Source organism: Mirounga angustirostris, unplaced genomic scaffold (assembly GCF_029215605.1).
Source record: "Mirounga angustirostris isolate CCGP_5_RB_7025 unplaced genomic scaffold, mMirAng1.0.hap1 SCAF_15, whole genome shotgun sequence".
Classification (NCBI taxonomy): domain Eukaryota; kingdom Metazoa; phylum Chordata; class Mammalia; order Carnivora; family Phocidae; genus Mirounga; species Mirounga angustirostris.
Genome location: NW_026991723.1, coordinates 10,988,057 through 11,012,271, shown reverse-complemented (window position 1 = coordinate 11,012,271; position 24,215 = coordinate 10,988,057). Strand labels below are relative to the sequence as shown.

Here is a 24,215-nt window from a genome sequence, read left to right as displayed (position 1 = left end):
GATCAAGTCCTACTTCCTTAGTAGAAGAACTGGAGACTAGTCATTAGAATCCACTGTTCATTCTTGAGTTTGTTACCTATAAAACTCCATTATTGTGTTAATAATAGCTAACATTCATTGAGCTCTTACTGTAGACTGGCACTATTCTAAGCACTATCCATATATTACCTCATTTAATCCTTAATGAGAGAGGTGCTATTATACTCCCATTTAGCAGAGGAGACCCTGATCAGGGAACCAGCCCAAAGTCACATCCAGAGTAGAGGGGTCAGAATTCAAACTTGGATAAGTCTGAACGTAGAGGCCAATGAAGAAAGTACCATGTTCCATTTTGTGCATGAGCTCATTTGAGTATGCTGGCAGGAATCCATGTTTGCACTCCTTAACTTATGTTCTCTCTCTCCTTCCTACTCCTAAATATAGGTAGTAGAATCTGTGGAAGACAATCTGTAGGATATGTCATCGTCAATGATTTGAAATACTCTCCAAGTCTATCATTAACATCAGATTAAAGTCATGAATTTTTCTAAATCTAACAGAATACTTGACACAGAGAATATAAAGTTTGTTGACTATGAAGTTTGATAGAAAAAATAAAGGAGGCAGAAGAGAAGATGAACTCCGTCCATCATATCCAGAACCCAGCAGTGTACTTGGCATGCAGCAGGTACTAAAAAATATTGTCTGAAAAATGGCAAAGTGGAAGGTAGGTAAAGAGAGAGGGAGGGGATGGAGGAAGAAAAGAAGGAAAGAGGGAGAGGTCAAGAGAGATGGAGGAAGGGAGGGAGGGAGAAAGGGAAGGAGGAAGAAGAAGGAAAGAAGGAAGGGAGGGAGGGACGAAGGGAGGGAGGAAAGAAAGAAGAAAGGAGTAGAGAGGAGAGGATGGGAAAGAAGGAAGATGAATCCATGACCATATTATACAAGGATCATAGGCAAGCACCTCCATTCTAATTCCAATGCCATTGTCAGTTATTGGTAAACAGCAGAGGACTGGCAGGGGTATGAAAGGTAACAAGAAGGGTACCTTGAGTTCTTAGCCAGGTCCTGAGTTCTCCTTCCAGAACTGCACCCCAATGCCCTCACCTAGCTTCCATCCCTCTGCACCCATTGGGTCCCAAATTGCTGCAGTTACTACTCCCTTCTGGAAGGAGAAAAAAAGATCTTGCTTTGGAGAACAACTGCATCCATTCTTGGTCATTTGGTTTGGGAAAGAATGACAGTCCTCCCAGCTCCACCTAATAAGGGGGAAGGGGCTTGAGACTTTCAGCCTATCCTAACCCCCCATGGCCCTGGTGAGTCAATGGGTCAGAGATGGTACAGACCCCAAACAAAATCAAGACTCAAGGAGATGTTTTTGGTTGTTTCTTTCTAGAAAAGCTTTGTCTCATAGAGGAAAGGAAAGGGAAAGGAAAGGGAAAGGAAAGGGAAGGAAAGGAAAGGAAAGGGAAGGGAAGGGAAGGGAAGGGAAGGGAAGGGAAGGGAAGGGAAGGGAAGGAAAGGAAAGGAAAGGAAAGGAAAGGAAAGGAAAGGAAAGGAAAGGAAAGGAAAGGAAAGGAAAGGAAAGGAAAGGAAAGGAAAGGAAAGGAAAGGAAAGGAAAGGAAAGGAGGAAGAAACCGTTCATCCTCATAGACAAGATTGTGTAAAAGCGAGAAGTCTGGAATCCTGCAGATATTTGCTCCCCCAAAGCAAAAGCTTGGAGAGCCAGAGGCAGGGAGCCTGAGGATGAGAGTGATGTCTTCTCAGGCAGAGCTGACAGCAATATCCAGGTCAAGTGGACGTATCATTTGAGCTGCTGGGGCGAGGTTCACCTGCAGCCACCTCTACTTTAGTTACGTGGGCCAACACATTCCATTTATTACTTAGGCCCGGCTTTGGCTAGTTTTCTCTCATTTGCAGCACAAAGATCCTGACTGATAGAATCTCTCTGTGAGTCCTAGATAGAGATCTTGCATTCTTAAATACAAGCACCAACTCATCAAAGAGTTTTTCTGCATGCTAGAATATAAACCACTGATGCAACTGAGGACTCCAAAAGAATTTAGAATTCCAAATGACAATTTAAACCCCAGGCAGAAACCTGAGCAGGGGCAAGATGAAGGGATACTCAGATCTGGATTCCACTCTCACCTGTATAGGGCACACAGACAGGGGCTGACAAGATTTCTTGTCTTTTTTTCCCCCTGTGCACGGACATCTTATACCCAACTCCTGACACATTATTTACCAAAAGAACCCATTATACCTAGTCGGTATATTTTATATTTCTGGTCATTAGTGTTGTCTGTCTTAGATGAAAAACTCTAAGAGAGAAGGAATTCTATCTGCTAAACCCACTTTATAGAGAATGTAACAGAGAAAAGCCGTTGAAACCTGATCAATGTTTTCTCATGTGGCCACTGCTGATCTTACTACTTCAAGCAGATCCTGAGGCAAGGGTATAAAATTCAAACCTTACCTTGAACTCCAATCAACATTTTCCTGGAAGTCTTAAGTTAAAGCCAGGGATTGCTTCTTTCAGAGCTTTACTAAACAGTAGTGATGTTCAAGGTTGAAATTTACAAGACATCTTGGGGTTGAAATGAATTATGCTTGTCTGATGTCATCTACCACTTTTTGGGCAACATATGTTCCCATACACACACACCCCAACCCACACAAATGATTTACACTTAAGATACAATCAGAATGCCTTCCTGCTCTCAACAATTAGGATCAGTAAAGAAATTATTAGATTTGGAATTAGTCTAATACCCATCTTCACTGCTTCTTTCTTGATGGGTGACCTTGGGCAAATTGCTTAACCTTTCAAAATGATCTCTCTCTTATAAATAAAATGTTAATGATAGCACCTGACAAATACTTCTGAGGATTTGGTAAACACTGAACAAGGTACTATAATAGATTGCATTGTAAATAAAAAGGCTTTTACCCTCTTACTCTTTGCTGAGCTGACAAAACTTTTGGGCAGCTTCTTTTTTAAAAATTTTTATTGTTATGTTAATCACCATACATTACATCATTAGTTTTTGATGTAGTGTTCCATGATTCACTGTTTGCATATAACACCCAGTGCTCCATGCTGAACGTGCCCTCTTTAATACCCATCAGCAGGCTAACCCATGCTCCCACCTCCCTCCCCTTGAAATCGGAGGGGGAGACGAACCATGAGAGACAATGGACTCTGAAAAACAAACTGAGGGTTCTAGTGGGCAGCTTCTTGATTCACCCTGTGCATCTTTCTTAGATACTATTGTTCCGTTAGCCTGATGGGTAAAGTAAAATTGATGATATTTAGCAATCCATTTAAGTAGTATTCCAATAGGCCCACCTTAACACTAACCTCTGAGGTTGGGGTTAAAATCCATTTTAAAACTTATTTTTTTGGCTAGAGTTACAAAATCCATTTCAAAATATAAAGCACATAAAAAATAAATACATGCCTTTTTCCTCCAAAAGAATCTTCAAGTCTAGATGATTTATCATTATCACCCTTCATTTAAAATCATTGTTAAGTGCCAAATTTCTCTGGCAGCTTGGCAAAGCATATGCTTCAGAATTAAGTTGGGTTATCCTATCTTCCTTATATCTCTTATGCCAATAAATTTGACTAATGACCTTGAAATATTAGAACCTCTGACTGTAAATGTAAGTTGAGTCTTTTCCAAAGAAGAAAAGAATTTCAGGTAGCCTATCGATATTCTGGCTCACCACAGAGAGAAAAGCAGTGCACAGAGATTCCAAAGGCCACTTGAGTCACCTGAACCTGGCCAGTCTATTAAATTCCAGCCTTGATGCTAAGAACTAGAGTTGATTTCTGACCCCAATCATAAAGGAAGACCCAAGAGAGGTGCTTTGTTTTGTTTTTAAATAAATAGGATTTGATTCTTTTTATCAATTTTATCACAGTAGAATTTACATAAAATAAAATTCATCAATTGTACAGTTCCAAGAGTCTTGACATATATATATATACTTGTATAATGATGTATGTGTAACTACCACCATAATTAAGATATATAGTTACTTCATGCTTCTTTGTAGAAATGAATGGGACAAGGGGCACCTGGGTGGCTCAGTCAGTTATGCATCCGACTCCTGATTTTGGCTCACAGGTCATGATCTCAGGATTCTGGAACTGAGCCCCATGTCTGACTCCACACTCAGCAGGGAGACTGCTTTTCCCTCTCCCTCTGCCCCTTCCTACTGCTCATGCTTTCTCGCACTCTCTCTAATAAATAAATAAAATCTTTAAAAAGAAAAAAAAGAAAAAAAGAAATCTCTCCTTAAAATGGTCTTTAGTTCCCAATCACCCAGGGCAGTGTTGAGGGGCTTCTTTCAGTACTAGCTGGGTCCACCAATGGTCAAAGTGACCTGCCAAAGGCCAAAGAGGGCCAAGAAGTAGAAGGGCTGAGGATAAGATGCTGGACACCCTTGGCAATGACCATACCTTTCTAGAGATGAAGCCAAAAAATGGCAAAGAGTCCCTGCAAATGTAGTAGGCAAGAGAGAGCCGACTTCTAAAAATGGCTGTCTTTCAGTTCACGTGGGAGAGTAATGATGACTACATATTTTGGAACTCAGACCACTTAATGCTTATACAAAATTGTTTTTCTGACCAACTCTAATAGCAAAAACCAAAGATGGCTCTGAACAACTGAATAAAAGATGGTTTATCCAACATCTCCAAAGCTCTTGCAGGTTCTAGTCTTAAAATGTTAACAATTTGTTCCTTTCCCTTTAGCCAATTAATTCATAAATGCCCTCTACTAAATGTATACATGTTATCATGTGTTTATCAGACATCAACTCTTAGAAACACCAAGTGATGGGCTTCAATCATTGTTTGCCTCCTTTCCAGTAAGTGAACACAAAAACCATACAGGAAAGTAATACGAGGCACTCTCTAAATGTCCTAAGAAAAAAATCCATTCCTCATCCTACTCACTAGAGCAAGAAATAAATAATCCTGAACTTAAGTTCAGGCTGTGGTGACTTTTTAATTATTGAGTAGGAAATAACTGCTATGTGGTTGCTTCCTTTTATCTCACCTTGATGAAGCTGTAATCAATACGCCTATATCATTACTACAAATCTGACTCACTACAAAGTTACCTAAATGTAAATAAAAACCATAAATCAGGCACAGTTTTATTATAGTCAAAGAAGACCATGTATTTATACATCATTTATTTTCTTCTTATCATTCAGATATAGAAAGTGTGTTGGTAGTTCACAGTACTTAACTTTGAGAATTCTGTGATTAGATCTGTGGAGTTCTAGTTAATTTTTTCTTCCAAACAAAAGGTATGCAAAAGGGGAAAAAAATCTCATTCATTTAAGAAGTGCCTATTGAGAACTATTCTGTGTCAGGCACTGGTTAAAAACTTTGCCCTTCATGGGGCTCGCTGGACATTAGGAAACAGACAAGTATGTGTTTTCAATGCCTGTGACATTTGTGATAAAATGATCTATGAAGAACCAGTGCCATATGGTGCTTTGGGGTGGAGAGAACACAACACCAAAGGAGGACTTAGTAAGAAGGCAATGCTTGACTCTAGCCTTGAAAAATAAGGAAGGACAACGTGGGATGGGGTGGGGCAAGGGGAACACATTGCAAGGAAAGACAGCAGCTTGTGCAAAGGCCCAGCAGTGTGAAAGGCCATTGAACTTGGGGAATTGTAAGCAGTACAACACATCTACGGGGCAGGGTAAAAAATGTAGGCAGGAGTGAGATATTCCTAATCAGGAAATTTTGCATGCTTTAGAATCTGGACATGAGATCTCATTGTGCAGGTATTTGACACTAAGCAAGGGAGGGAGAAGTATGGATTTCTGCTTGGGGTGGTTCAGAATGTGAATGAGAAAGAGGAGGTCTGGAGGCAGGGAGACCAGTTAATCGACTACTGCAATAGTTCAAGCAAAAGATAATGAGAATCTGAACTAGGAAAGTAAAAGTAGGGATGGGGAAGAAAGAATGGTTCAGGGAACCTTTAAGTAGCTTTTCTGACAGAACTCAGTGATTAATGGTGCCTTGGGAATAAGGAAGAAGTAGAAGTCTAGGATTATTCCAAGGTTTATAATTTGGGTGATAGGTGATTCACCCAGATAGTAAAAATGAAACGCAATTTTCAGGGAAAATCAGAAAAGTTGCTATTTATACATATTAAATTTGAGTTGCCCACACAGAGCTGTCTATTGACAGCAATCTGGATATAGAGCTCAGCGCTAAAGTTTTCATACAGGATACTTGAACATATTTATCTACTGAAGCAAAATAATTCCCATCATTCTGTAGCAGAAACAATGTATTGGAGACTAAGTAATTAGATATTAGCTCAGATCACTATCTCTCCCATTACTCTGGTCCATCATGACTGATGTTAGAGACAAAAAAACACAGATCCAAAGGACGCAGTAAAAACCAAGGTCATTGTAGATCACTAGATACTTACATACTTATAGGATTAACAGTGTCTGGATTCCAAAAACCAGCTGAATATATTCAAGATAAAGCTACAGTACATATTTCAGATTGGGGACTGGCAACAAATAGCTGTAGACTATATTCTGAAAAGTAAGAATTTTCACACGTATCGGGGGCTATTTCTAATCCCAGCATCATAGCCGGGTCCGGCTGCATGTTTCTGATGTTTGGTCCTACCCATAACCCCCTCTAGCTGTCCTTGCCTGGCTATCCCATCTAAGGAGCATGCTTCATTTCCTATGAGCACATGGTAAAATTTGTATCTATGTTTTCTCTTTACTTCTTATTGTTTGTCTTCTCCATCAGAATCTAAGTTCCCCCAGGGCAAGGGACCATGTCTGGGACACAAAAGACCCTTAGTAACTATTCTTGAGTGAGTAAATGGTGAGCAAAAGGGGTGGCACAGAGAGCCAAGAAAAGGTAGAAAAGGATTAATTCCCTTCACCGCCACATTTATGGGTGGTGGGCCTTCTATGGCCTCCCTTCCAGTCAAGACATACTTTTCAGATCTGGATCCCTTGCAGTGTACTCAAGGATGTTGCTAGCGGTGTGTGAGGCTGTAAATAACTCTAATGAGAAGGGCTCAAGTCTTCGTGTGTCTGCCTTGTTTTGCACAGCACTCGGCACACTCCCAAGCACAGATGGGCTCTTCATAAATATTATTGAAGGATGATGACACAGAGGATTATTTAATGCTTCTGCATGGGGTGGAGACCGACCTCGGGCCACAAATATACTTTGAAAGTGCTTTACTTCTCAAATCATTTGAACCCAAATGATTTCAGCCTCACAGACTCATCTGCAACTACAAATCAGACACATTCAGAGGGACAAAACTCCAAAAGAATGCCCTTTTCAAGGCTGAAACTGCATTATTCTGGGGTAAATGGAGTCCTTGTTTCAGTAACACTGTAAGAGTAGAACTTAAAGACCCTGAAAGTCTTCCCTCAGGGAACAACGATTATCTGTGAACAATGACATTTTGCCTGAATAATTCATCAGTTTCAAGGGTACAGGCCCCCCCTGATTCTGGAATCCCAAGAGTTTAGGCAAGTGCACCATTTAATGTGTCTCAAGTACTCAGTTGTCATTCTTCTGGGTCCTGGCACTTTCAGGCACATTCCAATGATTTTATTCATTTAAAAAAAAAAAAAAAAGAACAAACTGTAAGGTAAACCATGGTCAAGATAAGATTTTGAAGCTGTATTTATTTTATCTAAGAAGAAAGAAGCTCATAAAGTGTCCATCATGAGAATCCACCTGGGAGCTACACAAAAGATCAAATACCCAAAACAAATCACCACGTCAAAGCCCCACAGGATTCTGGATCCCAACCAGCAAGCATGAATAATCCTTTTAAATGGTCACTTACATATCAGAACAGGCCCTTTGTGAAATTTCTAAGCAAGGCCTCTGGTTTCCTACTGAAACAGAGTTTTATTGGGAGGGAGAGGACAAAGTGAAATCAAGGACTGCCGGGAAATGTCTGGGAGAAAAGAGGACAAATGGTTTTTGTTATAAGAGTGAAACCTGCCTCTCCTGGCCAGGGTTTGGAAAGTTGCTGGCTATCCCCCAGGAGAGTTGGGCAATATTCTCAACTAGTTTCTCAGGGACCATCTTGATCCAGTGGTAGTTACTGGGCAGATGGAATTGTACACTAGAAGACCCAGTTACAAATCCTGGGTCACTTTCTGATTAGCTGTGTAACCTCATACAAGTCACTTAACCTCTCTGATACATGGTTCAACATCTTGAAGATGGTGAGAGGCATGCCTTCCCAATTACCCACTAAATTCATGCAAAGATCAAGTGAAATCAAATGTACACAAGTTCTTTCGAAATTATAAAATTCTGTATAAGTGAAAGGTGTTATTATTAAATATGCTATTATTAAATATTTAATAAATTATTAAATAATATTAAGTAACCTACACAGCAATCAGGATCCTGTATGACCCTGAGTCCTCAATGTCTAAAGATGGCTCCATTTTTGCCTTTTTCTCCACAGTTTTATTGAATCCTTTTTTTTCTTCCTTTTTAATGGAAGGATATAAGCAAAGGTAAATGGAAAAAAATGTGGAATAATATACCCTACTCTTTGGTGCCACTAGGCACTGAGTTTGGATTATAGCATGAGCTTGATATCAATATCCCCTGAGGGAGAGAAATAAAGCGGGGAGCATCCAAAAGGTTCTTCCTGGTGGAAGAATCCAAGGTCAAGATACAAAAATCAGTTGTATTTCTAATTGCTAGCAGCAACCAACTGGAAAATTAAATTTATAAAACTATTCCCCTTATAATAGCATTAGAAACATAGAAAATACTCAGAAATAATAACAAAAATCGTGTGAGACCTCTACAGTAAACCACAAAACATACATAAGAGAAATTAAACTAGAAAATATGTAAGAGAAAGTAAAGAAAACTAAAATGAAGAGATAAACCATATTTGTCAAGTGGAGATCTCCATATTATTAAAATGCAATTCTCCCCAAATTATTCTATAGATTCTACTCAATCCCAATCAAAACTGTCACAATTGGTAGACATTGACAAGTTGATTCTAAAATGTATATAGAAATACAAAAAAAGCTAGGATGTATCATTTTTTTAATTTGGCCAAGAAGAAAAAATCACTTGGGGGATTCACTTGATTTCAATGCTTACTTTAAAGGTTTAATAATCAAGACAGTATAATATTGGCATAAGGATAGGCAAAAAGATCAATGAGAGAAAATAGAGAATCCTGAAATAGACCCAAACAGATATGGTCAACAAAGGCACCAAGAGGAAAAAAAAATTCTTTTCAATGACCAAGGTTGGAACTACTGGATATAGGAGAGAAGTAAACCTTGACCCCTGCCTTTCACCACACACAAAAATTAATTCAAAATCATCACAGACTGAAATGTGAAGATTAAAACTACAACAATCCTAGAAGAAAACATAGGGAAAACATCTTTCTGACCTTTGGGCAAGCAGAGACTTCTTGCAGAGGACAAAAAGTATATATTAACTATACAAGAAAATATTAATAAATGAAACTTCATCAAAATGTAAAACTTCTGCTCATCAAAAGGCACCACTAACAATATGAAAAGGCAAGCAACAGGCAGGGAGAAAATACTTGCAATACATATAGCTGACAAAAGACATTAGCCAGAATATATAAAGAACTTCTATAAATCAATAACAAAAAGCAACCTAATTTTTTAATTGAGCAAATGTATATGAACTGATACATAACAAAAAAGTTACACAAATGGACAATAAGCTTATGAAAAGGAGCTCAACATCACCGGTTATGACAATGATGCAAACCTAAGCCAAAAGAAAAATGAAAATTTCAAAGCACACAAGGCTTACTTGGCAGGAGACTTGCAGGATATAAATGTGCATTTGGGACTTGTGTTTTAAGGACCACAGTATCTTTTTGGCTTGAGGGCCATGCAAAGGGCTTTTTCCCTCATCCTCATCAAAATGGAACCACAAATCACCATGGTTTGTATGTATGTTTTGTGGTTTACAAACCATCTATCTTTGGAATAGATACCAAAGACTCAAGGAGACTCAGAGTGAGGTTCAAGAGATGCCTCTCCACCCCACCCCATCAGATCTTGCTTTTAATTTCCCTCTTATAAAAGATCTGCTTCTCAACAAGCTGCTGACACCCCAGGGTCTTGACCCTGACTGCTCTCAGAATCAAAGTATACAAAGATCCCCAGGATATAAGTAATGTGGGACTGGTATCTGTGGAGGATACGGAACCACACAGTGATCAGAGCGTGTCGCATCGTCCCTTCAACTCAGCAAGGGTCAACACCCAAATGCTACTCACACTATAGGGAGAGTAGGGTCAGCAAAAGTGGCTGAATGTCAAATCGATACCAAGTGAATTTGAGAGTAAGCATGCCAAAGAATGGGCTCTATTTGTTAAAAGTGGTAAGAGGCTTGAAATGGAACTCCAGTTTCAGCCTTAGTCTCTGAGAACCTTTAGGAGAAAGATGAAGTTCCCATTTAAAAGAAAAAAATCAAGACCAATTAAATCTATGTGAGGTGGGGAGGGGAACCCACATGGCTGGAGGAGCAACACCCTGAGTTACAGAAGCCAAGGGTTGGGGAGCAGGCCTGGGGAGCTCAGAAGAGCTCGTTAGGACTCCTGAGTTGTTGGCTGAAAACAGAAGTTCTCGGGCGGGGTGGGGGGGTGCGCAGCAGACAAGTGCATGCCCTTTATTCTGGCTGCCTGGCACATCTGCCCCATCTTCTCAGGCTCCTGCCTGGACACTGTCTTGCTTCTCATTTGTCGTCTCTACTGAGGCCTGGAGCAAAATGGCCCTGGAACCCATGCCCTGCTCCACAGCTCAAGGAGCCTCATTTGCGCCCCACCCCCAGGAGAAGGCCTGGCCAGTGGTCAGCCCACTATCCCATGGGCAGGGGAAAAGAGGAATGGATCCTTCATCCTGCCTTCTCATTCTTCCCACTGAGGCTCCACTTCCTGGGGTGGCGACTGTGCTGTGGGTCCCTCTCCTCATCCTTGTCCAGCCTCATCTCCTTGCTTCTGAGGGTGGGACCGAGGGCAACATGAAGCACGGGGGAACCCTTGAGATTAGAGGGCTTGACTAACGTAGGCCTCACCCGGGGAGCTGTCACCTGGAAGCCTGAGCAGCCAAGGGTGTCACATCAGCACTTGAGACTCAGAGTAAGCCATGCAGCTTCCTTGGAGGCCCTTGTCCCCTCTCTGGGTTCCTATGGATCTTACAGTCCCACCACGCCATGTGGAGTAGTACTGCAGAGTCATTGAGACCATGCACTCCAGGGGCGCCTGGGTGGCTCAGTCGGTTAAGCGTCTGACTCTTGATTTCAGCTCAGGTCATGATCTCAGGGTTGTGAGATCGAGCCCCACGCTGGGCTCTGCACTGAGTGTGGAGCCTGCTTAAGATTCTCTCTCTCCCTCTCCCTCTGCCCCAACCCCTGCTCTCTCTCTCTCTCTGAGAATCCGCACCCGCACCACTCAAAAAAAAAAAAAAAAAGACCCTGCGCTCTGGAGCTGGAGTGGCTCGGTTAGAATCCCAGTTCCACCCTTGCTAGGCCCTGATCTTGACCAAGTTATTTAACTTCCCTGTACCTCAGTTCCTTCATCTGTAAAATGGGCTCACAGTGTAGTTATGATGACTATCAAGTTTACAGAATGTGCTTACAGCAGTGCCCAGCACAGAGTTAGAAAATCAAAATCAGGGCGCCTGGGTGGCTCAGTCGTTGGGCATCTGCCTTCGGCTCAGGTCATGATCCCAAGGTCCTGGGATCGAGTGCCACATCGGGCTCCCTGCTCCACGGGAAGCCTGCTTCTCCCTCTCCCACTCCCCCTGCTTGTATTCCTGCTCTCGTTGTGTCTCTCTCTGTCAAATAAATAAATAAAATCTTAAAAAAAAAAAAAAAAAGAAAGAAAATCAAAATCAGTAAGGAAAGGGTACTGGCACAAAAATAGACATATAGATCAATGGAACAGAACAATAAAGAGCTCAGAAATAAACCCATGCTTATATATTCAATTAGTCTATGACAAAGGAGGCAAGAATATACAATGGGGAAAAGACAGTCTCTTCAATAAATGATGTTGGGAAAACTGGACAGTTACATTCAAAAGAATGGAATTGGACCACTTTCTTACACCATGCACAAAAATAAACTCAAAATGAATTAAAAACCTAAATGTGAGACCTGAAACCATAAAACTCCTAGAAGAAAACATAGGCAGTAATTTTTTGGCTGTCAGCTACAGAAACATCTTCCATTGATAAAACAAAAAGACCACCTACTGAACGGGAGCAGATATTTGCAAATAACATATCCAGTAAGGGGTTAATATCCAAAATATATAAAAAAAACTTATTCAACTCAATCATAAAAATACAAATTATCCAATTAAAAGTGGGCAGAGGATCTGAATAGACATTTTTCCAAAGAAAACACCCAGATAGCAATACACACACACGAAAAATGCTCAACATCACTCACCATCAGGGAAATGCAAATCAAAACCACATGAGATATCATTTCATACCTCAGAATGGCTAGAATAAAGAAGACAAGAAATAACAAATGTTGGCGAGGATGCGGAGAAAAAGGAACCCTCGTGCACTGTTGGTGGGGATGGAAATTGATACAGCCATTGTGGAAAAGAGTATAAAAAGCCCTCAAAAACTTAAAAATACAGTTGCTATAGGATCCAGTAATTCCACTACTGTGTGTTTACTCAAAGAAAATGAAAACACTAATTTGAAAAGATAGGCGCACCCCTATGTTTATTGCAGCATTATTTATAATAGCCAAGTTATGGAAGCAACCCAAGTGTCCACCCATACATGAATGGATAAAGAAGAAACGGCATACATAGAAATGGAATATTACTCAATTATTAAATATAATATGATATAATGCTAAGGGAAATAAGTCCATCAAAGAAAAACAAATACCATATGATTTCACTTGTATATGGAATTTAAGAAATGAAAATAAGACACAAACAAAACGCCAGACTCTTAAGAACAGAGAACACACTGACGGTTCCCAGAGGGGAGGTGTGTGGGAGGATGGGTGAAATAGGTGAAGGGTATCGAGAGTACACTCATCATGATGAGCACTGAATAATGTATAGAATTGTTGAATCATATTGTACACCTGAAACTAATATAAAACTACATGTTACTTATACTTTAATTTTTAAAAAAAGGAAATAATATTTTGTACTCATGAGAAGTGCTAAAATAAAAAAGACTGGCAAAAAAAAAATGAGGCACAGAGATCACATGTCTCTCAAGTTCCCACAGCTAAGAAGTGGCAGAACCAAGAATCAAGTTCAGGCCACGTGATTCTTCATGCCCCTGCCAAGTGCACTATACAGGTCTCTAAGTTCCCATACTTCCCACAATTCCCACTGGAGGCAGGGGAGAATGAGCGACAGCTAATGATGAAGGGGACACTGACATCAGAAACCTACCATGAAGTTCTTCATGGTGACATCCTTGCTTACCTGTCCAGGGCCGTGCTGGTGGGCATACTCCTCCCAAACCCTCGAACCCCCATCTGACGGAAATATGGAATGCAAGAGAGGTTGGCAGCAATGATGGCCAGTGAGTCAGAAGGGCTCACAAAGAAGCCATTTCGGCCTAGAATCATATAACGGTCCTGTCAGAAGGAATGGGTGAAAATGATCAGACAGAGGCATCTGCTGCTAGCACGCCATTCCCATAATCATCACAAGCTTCTCTACCACCATTCCATATTTAAACAACCTAAAACAGCTTGAATGAAGCCAGAGGGCATGAGAAACCATCTTTTAAATTCCTGAGTATTGGGGCGCCTGGGTGGCTCAGTCGTTAAGCGTCTGCCTTCGGCTCAGGTCATGATCCCGGGGTCCCGGGATCGAGTCCCACATCGGGCTCCCTGCTCAGCGGGAAGCCTGCTTCGCTCTCTCCCACTCCCCCTGCTTGTGTTCCTGCTCTTGTTGTCTCTCTCTGTCAAATAAATAAAATCTTTTAAAAATAAAAATAAATAAATAAATAAATTCCTGAGTATTGTAGGGCCCAGCACCTTGACACAGTTAGGAATGTGTCCCACCTGTTGAAATGTGGATGACTATCTCAAGCTTCAGTAGTCTCCATATACTTATACAAGAATTATTGCTGAAATACCTTGTTCCTCAAGATGGCAATTTTAACAAAACCAACCATAAATAAAGATTTATTGCATGAATATTTTTTTAAAGAAATAACCTTTTTATAACATAATGATACCCTGGAACTAAGAAAACTAAAAGCTATTTAACTGCAATACAGAAGAGCCATTAAAAAGAAGAGCAGAGGCAGAACCAGTTAGGGTTCAAATGCCCCATATGTATCAGCCAGCCCCGTGAATTCTCTGGCTTCCGATGCTTGGCTTATTATCTGGTAAAAGGGTCAGCAGGCAGGAAATTTTCCTACTTACCCCATCAGCATCAAATGCAGCTCCAAATCCATATTCTCCTCCTTTCATAGCTTCCAGAAGGGTTGTTGCATATGTCAGGTTTGGGTCAGGATGCTGCCCTCCAAAATCTTCCAAAGGAACACAGTTTATTGCAGAATTGGCTGGAGCTCCCAGCTCATCACACAAGACTTTTCTCACGTAGGGTCCCATGACTAAAAAGAGGTAAGTGGCAATATGAAATCTTTGAAGAAACCCCCAAGAGTGTTCTGTTCTGGTTAGAACAAGAAAGACCATTTAATAGCACAAGATAAAAATTCTACAAGCTTTGTCAAGACACAACACAGAGTACTACTTATTTCAGTTACTATTCATTGAGTACCTACTATGTGCCAATTGCTGTGCTGGGCATATAGATGTATCCAATAACCAGTTACATAAAATTTTTCTCCAAAACTTTTCTAATATGTTGCCAGAAAGAAACCAACTACTTAATAATGATCCATTGTGTATTGCTCTTTGTGTATTAAAAAATTTTGGCTAAATATAGGCAAAAACACTAAAGGCTCTAGGAATGTTCTTTGTCTCTGCAATCATTTTAACTCTGCCAAGTATATAATTGGACACTGTAAACCACGGAAGCATATAAAACTAAGCATATTTTGCAAAATAATTGCTAAGAAATTGTATTTTCCAGTTCAACACATTTATGGAGCACCTAACATGGAATTCCTATGTTAAGAATAGAAACATCATATTCAAGGGATGCAAATCACACTGATTCTACATTACTAGGCTCTTAATCCAGCAGTGGGATGGGTCAAATCTACAGGTGAGTGATTGCAGTGGTAAGACTGGTACTATGCAATGGATATTTATAAAACCATTAGATCCAATGGCTTATGAGAAGAAACAACCACAGGTAAAGTTTCAAGAAAGAGGTAGAATTTCTGGAGGGACTTGAAGAGAATATAAATTTGATAGAGATGGGGAGTAGGGATGCCATCCAAATGGAAAGGACATTATGAACAAGGGAATGGAGCCTGAGTTAGAACATACAGCAGATCTGGGGACCAGCATGTAATCCTGTTGGTTGAAATATATGTAAAGCTCCGCTGAGGGACGTCACTCCAGTGGCTAAGCGGGTGAGCACAGAGTGCGGCCAGAGACCGGGGAGATGGGAGTGACTGACTGCTTTTCTCTGGGGGCGCACTGAGGAGTGGGGCCCCGAGTTCTCGGCTCCTCTGGGGTGGAGATTGGGGGGCCGCCATTTTCACTCTCAGCCTCCAAAGCTGTACGGAAAGCTCGCAGGGAACAAAAGCTCCGGAGAGCAAACCCCAGCAGATTACTTAGCCCAGACCTGCAAGGGCAGGGCAATTCCGCCTCCGGCAAAGACATTTGGAAACCACGGCAACAGGCCCCTCCCCCAGAAGATCAGCGAGAACAGCCAGCCAAGACCAAGTTTACGGATCAAGGAGAACGGCAGAACTCCAGCACTAGGGGAATATGCACATAGAATTCATGGATTTTTCCCCACAATTCTTTAGTCTTTGAAAGTTAATTTTTTTAATTTTCTTTATTTTTTTCTTTTTCTATTTTTTTAATTTGTCATCTTTCCTTTTTCAACCAACATCTTATCAATCCCTTTTTTAAAAATCATTTTAATTTTCATTTTTAGAGTCATATTCTATCCCTTCATTGTAGTTAACCTTATTTTTTCTCTATATATAAGTTTTTCTGTCTTTAAAATTTTGGGGTACAGTTTCTTCTAACAGACCAAAATATACCCTAAATCTCTAGTGTATGGCTCTGTTCTAGTCTCCTGCCTGATCACATTCTCTCCCTTTTTTTCTTCTTTTTTAAACCAACTTCTTATCTTATAAATTCCTTTTATAAATCTCTTATAATTTTCATCTTTACAGTCATATTCCATCCCTTCATTTTATTTACCTTTATTTTAGTACATATATGTTTTTCTTTCTTTAAAAATTTGGGAGGCAGTTTCTCCTAACAGACCAAAATACGCCTGAAATCTAGTGTGTGGCTCTGATCTATTCACCAGCCTGATCATATTCTTTTCTTTTTCTTCTTTCCCTTTCTATTCCCCCCGTTCTCGGATCCCCTCTGATCTGTTTAGTGTATATTTTTCTGGGGTCATTGTTACACTTTTAGCATTTTGTTCTCTTATTCATCTATTCTCCTTCAGACAAAATGACAAGATGGAAAAAATCACCTCAACAAAAAGAACAAGAGGCAGTACCAACTGCCAGGGACTTAATACAGACATTAGTAAAATGTCGGAACTAGAGTTCAGAATGATGATTATAAAGATACTAGCTGGGCTTGAAAAAAACATGGAAGATACTAGAGAATCCCTTTCTGGAGAAATAAAAGAACTAAAATCTATCCAAGTCGAAATCAAAAAGGCTATTAATGAGGTGCAATAAAAAATGGAAGCTCTAAAAGCTAGGATAAATGAGGCAGAAGAGAGAATCAGTGATATAGAAGACCAAATGATGGAAAATAAAGAAGCTGAGAAAAACACAGATAAACAACTACTGGATCACGAGGGCAGAATTCGAGAGATAAGTGATACCGTAAGATGAAACAATATTAGAATAATTGGGATCCCAGAAAAAGAAAGGGGGGGGGGGAGAAGGTATATTGAAGCAAATTATAGCAGAGAACTTCCTTAATTTGGGGAAGGAAACAGGCATCAAAATCCAGGAGGCACAGAGAACCCCCTCTCAAAATCAATAAAAATAGGTCAACTCCCCGACATCTAATAGTAAAACTTACAAGTCTCAGAGACAAAGAGGAAATCCTGAAAGCAGCTCGGGACAAGAGGTCAGTAACCTACAATGGTAGAAACATTAGAATGGCAGCAGACCTATCCACAGAGACCTGGCAGGCCAGAAAGGACTGGCAGGATATATTCAGAGCACTAAACAAGAAAAATATGCAGCCAAGAATACTATATCCAGCTAGGCTTCATTGAAAATAGAAGCAGAGATAAAAAGCTTCCAGGACAAACAAAAATTAAAAGAATTTGCAAACACGAAACCAGCCCTACAAGAAATCTTAAAAGGGGTCCTCTAAGCAAAGAGAGAGCCTAAAAGTAACATAGACCAGAAAGGAACACAGACAATATACAGTAACAGTCACCTTACAGGCAATACAATGGCACTAAATTCATATCTTTCAATAGTTACCCTAAATGTAAATGGGCTAAATGCCCCAATCAAAAGACACAGGATATCAGAGTGGATAAAAAAAAGACCCATCGATATGCTGCCTGCAAGAGACTCATTTTAGACACAAAGACACCTCCAGATTGAAAGTGAGGGGTGGAAAACCATCCATGCTAATGGACACCAAAAGAAAGCTGGGGTGGCAATCCTTACATCAGACAAATTAGATTTTAAAGATTTTTTTTTAAATTTTTATTTATTTGACAGAGAGAGAGACAGTGAGAGAGGGAACACAAGCAGGGGGAGAGGGAGAAACAGGCCTCCCGTGGAGCAGGGAGCCCAATGTGGGGCTCGATCCCAGGACCCTGGGATCATGACCTGAGCTGAAGGTAGATGCTTAATGACTGAGCCACCCAGGTGCCCCAGACAAATTAGATTTTAAGCCAAAGAGTATAATAGGAGATGAGGAAGGACACTATATTCTACTTAAAGGGTCTACCCAACAAGAAGGTCTAACAATTGTAAATATCTATGCCCCTAACATGGCAGCAGCCAATTACATAAGCCAATTAATAACAAAAGCAAAGAAACACATCGACAACAATATAATAATAGTAAGGGACTTTAACACCCCCCTCACTGAAATGGACAGATCGTCTAAGCAAAAGATCAACAAGGAAATAAAGGCTTCAAATGACACACTGGACCAAATGGACTTCACAGATATATTCAGAACATTCCATCCCAAAGCAACAGAATACACATTCTTCTCTAATGCCCATAGAACATCCTCCAGAATAGATCACATCCTAGGTCACAAATCAGGTCTCAACCGGTACCAAAAGATTGGGATCATTCCCTGCCTATTTTCAGACCACAATGCTTTGAAACTAGAACTCAATCACAAGAGGAAAGTCGGAAAGAACTCAAATACATGGAGGTTAAAGAGCATCCTACTAAAGAATGAATGGGTCAACCAGGAAATTAAAGAAGAATTAAAAAAATTCATGGAAACAAATGAGAATGAAAACACAACTGTTCAAAACCTTTGGGATGCAGCAAAGGCGGTCCTAAGAGGAAAGTATATAGCGATACAAGCCTTTCTCAAGAAACAAGAAAGGTCTCAAATGCACAACCTAACTCTACACCTAAAGGAGCTGGAGAAAGAACAGCAAATAAAGCCTAAACCCAGCAGGAGAAGAGAAATCATAAAGATCAGAGCAGAAATCAATGAAATAGAAACCAAAAGAACAGATCAACGAAACTAGGAGCTGGTTCTTTGAAAGAATTAACAAGATTGATAAACCCCTGGCCAGACTTATCAAAAAGAAAAGAGAAAGGACCCAAATCAACAAAATCATGAATGAAAGAGGAGAGATGACAACCAACACCAAAGAAATACAAACAATTATAAGAACATATTATTAGCAACTATATGCCAGCAATTAGACTATCTGAAAGAAATGGATGCATTCCTAGAGAAGTACAAACTACCAAAACTGAAAGAGGAAGAAATAGAAAACCTGAATAGACCCATAACCAGCAAGGAAACTGAAGCAGTCATCAAAAATCTCCCAACAAACAAGAGCCCAGGGCCAGATGGCTTCCTAGGGGAATTCTACCAAACATGTAAAGAAGAATTAATACCTATTCTTCTGAAACCGTTCCAAAAAATAGAAATGGAAAGAAAACTTCCAAACTCATTTTATGAGGCCAGCATTACCTTGATACCAAAAGCAGACAAAGACCCCATCAAAAAGGAGAATTACAGACCAATATCCCTGATGAACATGGATGCAAAACTTCTCACCAAAATACTAGCCAAGTGGATCCAACAGTACATTAAAAGGATTATTCACCACGACCAAGTGGGATTTATCCCTGGGCTGCAAGGTTGGTTCAACATCCACAAATCAATCAATGTGATACAATACATTAACAAAAGAAAGAACAAGAACCATACAATCCTCTCAATAGATGCAGAAAAAGCATTTGACAAAGTATAGCATCCTTTCTTAATTGAAACTCTCACAGTGTAGGGATGGGGGGAACATAGCTCAATATCATAAAAACCATATGTGAAAACCCCACAGCAAATATCATTCTCAATGGGGAAAACAGGTGTTCAGAATTATTTGATAGCTATCTAGCTGAATTCCAGGGACCAGACGAAACTAGGGTCCCCTACTCCTCCACCATCTTCCTCCCTTCTCCTCAGTAATATTTTAATAGCAACCAAGAAGATATAGTAGAATGGCTAAAATTGAAAATACTGACAATACCAAGTGTTGGTGAGGACATGGAAAAACTAAAGTCATCATACACTGCTGGCAATGCAAATTGTACAGCCACTTTGGAAAAAAGCTTGGCAGCTTCATATAAAGTGAATTGTGTACTTGTCCTGTGACTCAGCAATCCCCGTCCTGGGTATTTATCTAAGACAAATGAAGTCATGTAACCCATAAAGACTTATTCACAAATGTTAATAGCAACTTTGTTTGTAGTAACCAAAACCTGGAAATAACCATAATTATATCAACTGATGAACAGATAAACAAACTATAGTACATTCCTACAATGGAATACTACTCGGTAGTAACAAGAAATCAACACTGATAACATTCAACACCATGACTCTACCTCTAGAATTTTATGTGAGTGAAAGAAGCCTGAAGAAAAGGGCTTTACATATTTTATGCTCCATTTAGATGGCTTTCTGGAAAAGGCAAAATTATGTAGGCAAAACCAGATGAGTGATTGCCAGGAGCTAGGGATTAGGATGAGGGGTACGACTACAAAGGGCCACAAGGGAACTTGCTGAAGTGAGGGAAATATTCTATATCTTGATTGTCACAGTCATTACATGACTATATGTTTTTGTCAAACCTCCTCAGAGTGCATGCCTAAAAGATGTCAGTTTTACTGCATATTAATTATACCTCAGTAAACCTGACTTATTTTAAAAATATGACATTCGTGAAACATGAAATAGGGCACTATTCATAAAAAAAGTTGTGCTGTGAGAAAATATATTTTACATGGCTCAGCAGTGTTCTGATATTGTAGACACTGGATACTGATCTCACCAAAATTATGATATAATTAGTTGAGAGAAGTGTGCTTGGATTGAGTGAATGGAGAGGGTAAAAGAGAGCTACCACCTCATCTTCCATCGTATAACGTCAGTAATGCCCAAACTGAAACTCAATAAGGAGAAGTATATTCATAGTATTTAGTAATAGGGAGATAAATACTTAAAAGAAAAAAGTTTAAAATGTTAAAAAAAAAAAAAAAGTTGCCTCTGTAGGAAACTGGGGGGAGTTGGGCCCAGATTTTGTTCATAATAAACTTTGAACTACTCGACTGTTTAAACTATATGTGTGTACAGTGATCAAAATAGATTTTTTGGCGGGGGGGCACCTGGATGGCTCAGTCGGTTAAGTGTCTGTCTTTGGCTCACATTATCTCAGGGTCCTGGGATCGAGCTCCATGTTGGCCTCCCTGCTCAGTGAGGAGTCCTCTCCCTCTGTCCCTCCCCTCCACTCATGCACTCTCTCTCTGAAATAAATAAACAAAATCTTTTAAAAAATAGATTTTTTTAAGTGACTACAGTTAACTATCCATTCAACACTTGAATAGGCAGTCTCCAACTCATTTGTTCACCACTATCTTCATTTGTTTCAAAAGAGAGAAAGTGCCAGGGGTGGGGGATGGGGGGATGCACAAAATGCAGGAAGGGGAGTGGGAGATCCAGGCTTCCAGTTATGGAATGAATAAGTCATGGGGATGAAAGGTACAGCATAAGGAATATAGTCCACGGTATTGTAACAGCATTGCATGGTGACAGGCTACATGTGTGGTGAGCAGAGCATAACATATAGAACTGTCAAATCACTATGTTGTACACCTGAAACTATTGTAACATCGCATGTCAACTACACTTCAATTAAAAAAATGATGTATTTTTTTAATTTAAGAAAAAAAAAGAGAAAGAAATTAAAACCCTGAAGTTTTCCAGAACGTTCCAAGTATCTGAACATAAACACATTGTGTGAGTATCTATGAATCCAATCTTCCTCATAATCTCAAAAACCCAACACAGGTAGAGGTCTCCTTAACATTTCTAGTCCACCAACTGGGAGAAGACCACGAACTTACCTCCGTGCATCGCATCAACTCGGATCTTCAGTTGGCCAGGCCCTGTCAGCAAACTCTTGATGGCATTAAAGTCAAAGATGGTCCGAAGGAGGTTGAGATAGATATCTACTGGGTCCACTATCTCCACTAAGGGTAGGAAAGCAAAAGGAAACATCATTGACCATACCCATGAAGCATACTTGGAAGTGTAAAAAAGAATCACCACCCTCATAGCATGAAGTTCTGATCACAATCCCATCATAACCCTACCCATCATGCAGGAAGCCAAGTGTCCACTTGTATGCTAAGTCACAAATTAAGATACATTCAAGATCCTCCCAACTTTTCTGGTCACAAATGGGTACACATAATACAAGCTATACATTCCTCTTTGCAAATGAAGAATCAACCACAAAATAAAGTAGTTAAGATCAAACTGTGCCCTTTTATCCCACCTTCCTTCTACCACCTCCCTTCCAAAGAAGGCACACACCTCAATGCTAAGAGGCATCTTGGCACCCCCAGGTGCCTCTCCTGTGGGGCTCAGCCAAAGAATGACTCAGAAGGCTTAAAACAAATCAAGGAGTGACTTCAGCAGTGACCCTTATTTTCTAAATGCCATTGTGCCCACTAAATCCAGGGTTAGAATTGGTGATGAAAGATACATTCCTGAGTTTGTATGAGTCTCTTGTGTGCCCAATCCAGTACCCATTTCAGGGTGAATGCCAGATATTTAGAAATCCTCATTAAACACAAGTATTCTGCAATGTTTGGCACCACCCAGTGACCAGGAATCCCAAACTAGTCTTTTCCAGTTATTTGACAGATACACACAATGCCAAATATTCATTACATTTTTCAAACTTGGCCATCAACATATAATTAACACTAAGAAAGTATTTTCCTAGAATAGTAAATACTTGACTCTTTAGGCACTAAAATTTGTCCATAAGCCCTGCTTTTAAGTTCATAGTTAAATTTTGAAATGTATGTATGTTGTTTTTCAAATTTTTCAAATACATACTACTTTGGAATTCTGAAATACTTAAACCTGCACTAAACATATTACCAATCCACCTTTAACAATTTTCAGTAAATTCCAGGTATAATATTTAATGAATGGAATTTTAATATGATATATGAAAATATCCCTTCATCTGGTCAAACACCCACCTAAAAATAATTTTCCTTGCACTTAAATCAATATAGTATGTGTGCCTACTCAAATATAATGTAATAATTTTCTGATGAACACAAATCATTTTTAATCTTTTGGCCTGAGAGGGATATTAATTTATACAATAAATTAAGAATTAATCTGTATGAAATGTATACCTAAAAATGGTTAAAATAGTAAATTTTACGTTATGTATATTATACCACAATAAAAAAATTAATCTATGAAGTAAAAGTGTACATTAGAAGTCTTACTCCACAATATAAGGTAATATTTTTGGCAATTTCATTCTGGTTCTTTAATTCTTGAACCACTTGCCTAAATATACTTGGTATTCATAGCAGATAACACATAGTAAACAGAAATGTAAAAAAACAAGGAAGCAAGTAGAAATCAGTGAAAGTTGAAAGTTCACATCAAATAGTTCATGCTCTAGACCCCTTAAGGTGAAATGCCAAGGAATGATGTATTTCCAATTAACTCAAGCCTTGCTCAACATTTAAAACAGCAAGAACACAGCACATAAATTATCCCAAATGATTATCTCCAAATTCTTCTTGGGAGCCAAGGAATTCTTCTACCCACCTCCTGATATCCACAGCATTTTAAAAAACTCATCAAATTAACAATATGGCTGCAGAAACAGCCTGAATCTGAGCTCACCAAAGATATGGGTCTCTTAGACAAGTATAAAAATTGTGAAGATACCAGAAGTAAATAAATCATTCATAACTTCTTCCTGATGGTAATGCCTGATTTTTCCCAGTCATCTCGCTGTCCGGTTTTTCCAAACATATGTAAACAAGCATATTTAAATCCATTTGTTTCATATAATATATCCCCTGTTTACAGTTGTCAAACCACTGTGTGTGCATGTGTGTGCATGCTCCCAGCTAGATTAATAAAAGGAGGCACCACTGTTTCCAATATCACATTGCTTCCAGTTAATTTCTGCTGGTTAGCTAAGCAAGCAACTGACTCAAAATCCTTCAAGAAAAAGGTAGTAGTGTTGGCTTAACAGTGTGACCCCTCAACAGTCCATTTCAAGCTCTTCCTTGCCTGTCCCTCAAATGCCATGTGGCTGCAAGCCTGGTATTTAATCTTTTCAGCTAAATTAATTTACTTGTCAAATAAGGATAACATCTTAACACAGACTGTATTTAAGCATATAGGGCACTAAAGGAGTAACAAGGTGGTTTAGGGCTAATTGTATATGTTCTAGGAAAAAGCAACAGGATAAAAGAGGGGGGGACATAATATGCATAT

The 24,215-nt window shown here is 39.6% G+C and overlaps 1 protein-coding gene across 1 annotated transcript in view; it reads right to left on the bottom strand.

The window, feature by feature from the left end:
• PGM5 (phosphoglucomutase 5) overlaps window positions 1-24,215 on the bottom strand; it is a 196,325-nt gene that overhangs the window by 139,810 nt on the left and 32,300 nt on the right. The window contains exons 4-6 of the mRNA XM_064580087.1: window positions 21,794-21,919; window positions 14,469-14,659; window positions 13,516-13,670 (exon numbers count right to left, since the gene is read on the bottom strand). Coding sequence (XP_064436157.1) covers window positions 13,516-13,670; window positions 14,469-14,659; window positions 21,794-21,919 — 472 coding nt within the window. The remainder of the gene's footprint in view (window positions 1-13,515; window positions 13,671-14,468; window positions 14,660-21,793; window positions 21,920-24,215) is intronic.